We start from the raw sequence: 4,999 nt of genomic DNA, 5'->3' as shown, positions 1-4,999 counted from the left end.
TGATAAGCTTGGTGGCCCTCTGAAAAATGAAATACAAATTGATGCTTTTAGAAATGTGATCGATTATTGTGATCTTCAAGAACTCAACTTTGAGGGAGAAAGCTTTGCTTCGCATAACAATAATGTTAATGGCATTAATATGAAAGAGAGGTTGGATTATGGCTTTGTCAATTCCTATTGGTTTACTGACTTTACTGCTCCCATGTTGACTAATTTGAATTTTTTTCAATCGAACCATCGAGCATTAAAAGCTAGAATTGCTCCACTACAACATTCTACTATTTAGAAATCTAAATCTCGATTTAGATTTGAAAAAATATGGTTACAAGAGGATGCTTGCTCAGATCATTGCTAAAAACTGATCTGCTTCAGACTCGAATTCTGCTGCCCAACTCGTGCAAAACATTATTGCAATTTCATCACAACTGTCCTTTTGGCATCGTGCAAAATTCAGTGACCTTCCTAAAAATAATAAAGATTACTCAAGACAAAGTGGCTACTCTCAACAATTCAAAAGACACCAGCCCTGCACATTTTGATATGCTAAAATCGAGTGAACCTATTTTGGATGAACTACTTGCACAGGAAGAAGAATGTTGGAAACAATGTTCTCAAGTTTCTTGGTTAAAGTCTGGTGACTCAAATACAAAATTCTTCCATCAAAAAGCAAACAGTAGGCACTCCTACAATACTATCAAATCTCTGATTGATGATCAAGGCAATGAACATTCCTCTCTAGAGGGTATTAGTAGAACAATTGAAGAATATTTCAACAATATTTATGCTACTGATGGCATAGATTCAGAGGCTCTCCATCATGTTATCTCTTCTGTTCCATGTAAAATCACAGCTGATATGAACCAGATTCTAACTCAACCATACACTACTGAAGATGTCTACACTGCCCTTAATTCTATGAGTGAAGACAATAGTCCTGATCTTGATGGAATGTCAGTTATGTTCTACACTAACTATTGGCACATTGTGGGAGACTTGGTCACCAAAACTGTTCTCAATATCCTTAATAATGGGGTTGATCCATCTTCTTTAACAAGACTTTGATTACATTGATTCCTAAAGTTAAAAAGCCAAGGAATATGTCTCAATTGCATCCAATCTGCCTTTTCAATGTGCTCTATAAATTAGTTTCAAAGTCCATTGTGTTTCACTCAAAGCCCTTTCTCTCAATGGTTATATCTGAATGTCAAAGTGCCTTCTTACAATCTCGGCTCATTACTGATAATGTGTTAGTTGTATTTGAGTTATTACACTCACTAAAACATTTATAAAGAGGAAAAGAAGGTTATGCAGCCATGAATCTTGACATGAGTAAAGCCTTTGACAGAGTGGAGTGGCATTTTCTTCGTAGCATGATGATTGCCTTAGGATTTGCCCCTTCTATAGTAGAGCTTATACAACAATGTCTAAACATCATTTCCTTTTCCTTTTTGATAAATGGCTCAATTCAAGGTCATGTAATTCCTAGTCGTGGTATTCGTCAACAAGGTGATCCACTTTCGCCTTATCTTTTTATCATTTGTGCTGAGGGGCTTTCAAGGCTTTTTCAATATGAGGAAAACCGTGGTAATCTCCAAGGTCTGAGAGTAGCTCGAGGTGCTCCTTCAGTGTCGCACCTATTCTTTGCAGACGACAGCCTTGTCCTTAGTCATGCCAATAAAAGATCCATTGATGATATCAAACGTTCTCTAGATTACTATTGTCGTGCTTCGGGTCAAAAATTAAATTAAGATAAATCAGTTTTATCTTTTTCTCCAAACACACTTTCGGCAATACAACTCAACATCCAACAAACATTACAGATGCCAATTAAGCCTTGTCATGAACATTATCTGGGGCTTCCATCCTACTCTGGGAGAGACAAAAAAAATCCTATTTGGGGAAATTAAAGAGAAGTTATGGAATCTACTTTCAGCAAGGCGGGAACAATTATTTCCAATTGGTGGTAAAAAATTTCTACTTAAAGTTGTAGCCCAATCTATACCAACATATGCAATGAGCTGCTTTCGTCTTTCCAAGTCTCTAATTCACCAAATTAAGATCATGATGAATAAATTTTGGTGGGGATCCAATTCCTCATCCTCAGGGATTAATTAGAAAACTTGTAATGTTCTTTGCCACTCGAAAGTTGAAGGAGGCATGGGTTTTAAAAGTTTTGTTCATTTTAACTAAGCCTTATTAGTCAAACAAGCGTAGTTAATTTTTTCCAACCCTACATCACTTTTACACAGAATACTCAAAGCCCGATATTTCAAGTATAACTCTTTCTTGGATGCTGATTTAGGATCTTACCCCTCACTAACTTGGAGAAGTATTATTTGGGGAAAAGAATTACTTTGCAAAGGTTTGCGTTGGAAAGTTGGTGATGGATCTCATATCCTTTGTGCTTCAGATCCATGGCTGCTTGGTATTACCTCATTTCAGCCTTTGATCTTTAAGAATACAGACAAAACTATGAAGGTATCTACTTTGATTACTGAAACTAGACAATGGAATCACTCTCTACTAAAACAATTGTTTTTAGATTCTGATGTTTACAAGATTCAGAGTATACCTTTAACACTTTGTAACAAACAAGACCAACTTATATGGCATCATAAAGCTATTGGAATGTACTCAGTCAAATCAGTATATGCTTTAGCTACCCTTCTTGAAGAGCAGCAGCGTACTGCTAGTTCAAACAAGTCTTTTCAATGGTGGAAAAAATTCTAGTCTTTGTCCTTACCTTCAAAAATAATAATTTTTCTTTGGCGAGCTATACATGATTGTCTCCCTATTGCTGGTATCCTCCATACTGGACATATTAGTAATTTTGCTACTTGCTCTTTATGTCATTGCAACAATGAATCCATTACTCATGCTTTGTTTCACTGTAAAAAGACCTCAGAAAGTCTGGCAGCTCTCTTCCTTTTCTATCCAAGAGTACATGTTTAACAATATGTCATTAATGGAACTAATGTTACATGTATCCTCGATTTGGTCTTCAAAGCAGCTAGCAATTTGCTACAATTATTTGGAGCATTTGGAATGAGAGAAATAAAGAAAGACATGGTTCAAAGCCAAAGCCGCCTGAAATTCTTCTTTTCTTTGCAGTTGATTACCTTGAAGAATATCATGCTGCTCGGGCAAAGCCAGATTCTGCAACTCCTTCTCATGGTTCAGCTTCAAGACTTCTGTAGCAGGATCCTCAGTGGCTGAATCCTCCCTCTAGTCGGCTGAAGTTAAACACTAATGCAGTAGTTAATGAATAACAAGCCTGGCTTCGGTGCAATCTTTCGTAATAGTAAGGGAGATATAATAGTTGTAATGGCTATGCATTTTCAAGGATATTTTCGACCAGAAGTTATGGAAGCAATGACTTCGGTTTATAGCTCGCAATGGCTCAAAGAACTTCAATTACCAGTTCACTATATAGAGACTGACTCTCTGTTAGTGGTTAACGGATTGCAAGCTTCTCAAAGACATGTTTCAGATTTTCATTATTTGTTAAACAACATTTCACTTTTAGTATCTAATTTCCATGGAACTCAAATCTATCATATTTATAGATCTGCTAATAATGCGGCTCACCTGTTAGCCAAATTTGCTCTTTCGGTGGATTCTAATTGTTCATGGCGGGAGGAAGTACCTCCTCTAATTATGTCTATTCTATTTTAACTTTTGTTATCAATACAATGTTATTTTATCTCAAAATAATAATAATAATAATAATAATAATAATAATAATATATTTAATATATAGTTTTATAAATAAAATAGGACATTTTTTATTTTTACACTTCAAAATAGTTTTTTTTTTTTTTACGGAATTTTACATAGAAAGTTCTATTGCAACTAGCGCTGCAACTTAAATTGCAACAAAAAATCGTATAGAAATTCCTATTGCAACTAGCGCTGCAACTTAAATTGCAACAAAAAATCGTATAGAAATTCCTATTGCAACTAGCGCTGCAACCACTTTAGAAACCCAAACCGTAAATTTAAAAAAAAAAAAAAAAAGTTAAAAAAATAACATATGGAGTAATTCCCTAATAAAATATGCATGTTTGTTTTATATTACTTTTTTTTGTTGTAAGGAAAAATATGTATGTTTATTGTTTATTTATATAAGACTTAAAAAAATTAATTACCTTAAATAGATTATATAAAAAATTAAAATTATATTTATGTATTTAATATAGAATGTATAATTAAATGTAAATAAATTATTTTGTATTATATAATGTAATAAAATTATATAATTGTTATAAAATAATATAAAATAGATGAGAAGAAAGAAGAAGAAGAGAGAAAGAAAAAGTGAATGAGAATTTCTCAATTATTTATTCTAATGGGTGAACCCCTATTTATACAAATACAAGAGAATGAAATATTAAGAAACTAAAAAAAAGAAAAATTAAGAAAAAAGAATGTTGATTACAATTAACAGTAATAAATAAAAAATTTAGACATCTACATAATTATTAAATAATTATTAAGCACATAATTTGGAACAAAGACATTTATGGTGTATATATTATGGCAAGAATTGTGTGACTTATGAGAGAGTCCGTTTGAGCAGGGTCTCAGTCTCAGATGATCTCGATCCCAAAAGACTAGGTGTGTACATATATAAGAAAATTAAGCTCAAAATAATATACATCTATACAAATCAATAAATATAAATAAATTAAGAATTAATTGGTGGGTGTGGGTCATACGGCGCGTCCTTCGCCTCTAAATATGTTTATAGCGATAGGGACAGATGTAAAAAATTTGATTTTGATGTAAGAAATGCAATGGAAAGAGGGGCTGAATGAGAGGTCATCATGGGACCCATTGACGTGAAAAAAGCAAACTTGCACATATACAAATTTTGGAAAAGTCATACATATTCTATAAACACATTATTCTTTTTCTTTTAATAACTAATCTATGCTTATTTGAACTAACAAATAAAATTGGGCGATTATTTGAACTAATAAATAAAAATTGGGTGCTT

At 33.1% G+C, this 4,999-nt stretch overlaps 1 protein-coding gene across 1 annotated transcript; it reads left to right on the top strand.

Annotated features, from left to right (window-relative positions):
• Positions 1-318: 318 nt before the first annotated feature.
• LOC133030578 (uncharacterized) lies at positions 319-1,062 on the top strand. Its single transcript, XM_061103369.1, has one exon. It carries the CDS (start codon positions 319-321, stop codon positions 1,060-1,062), a length of 744 nt encoding a protein of 247 aa, XP_060959352.1.
• Positions 1,063-4,999: the final 3,937 nt, after the last annotated feature.

Source organism: Cannabis sativa, chromosome 8, assembly GCF_029168945.1.
Source record: "Cannabis sativa cultivar Pink pepper isolate KNU-18-1 chromosome 8, ASM2916894v1, whole genome shotgun sequence".
NCBI lineage: Eukaryota > Viridiplantae > Streptophyta > Magnoliopsida > Rosales > Cannabaceae > Cannabis > Cannabis sativa.
Note: the sequence above shows the minus strand (reverse complement) of the source record. Positions and strands in the feature narration are given on the sequence as shown.

Coding starts and splice junctions, on each gene's coding strand:
- LOC133030578 (XM_061103369.1), top strand. CDS start 319: ATGGTTACAAGAGGATGCTTGCTCAGATCATTGCTAAAAACTGATCTG.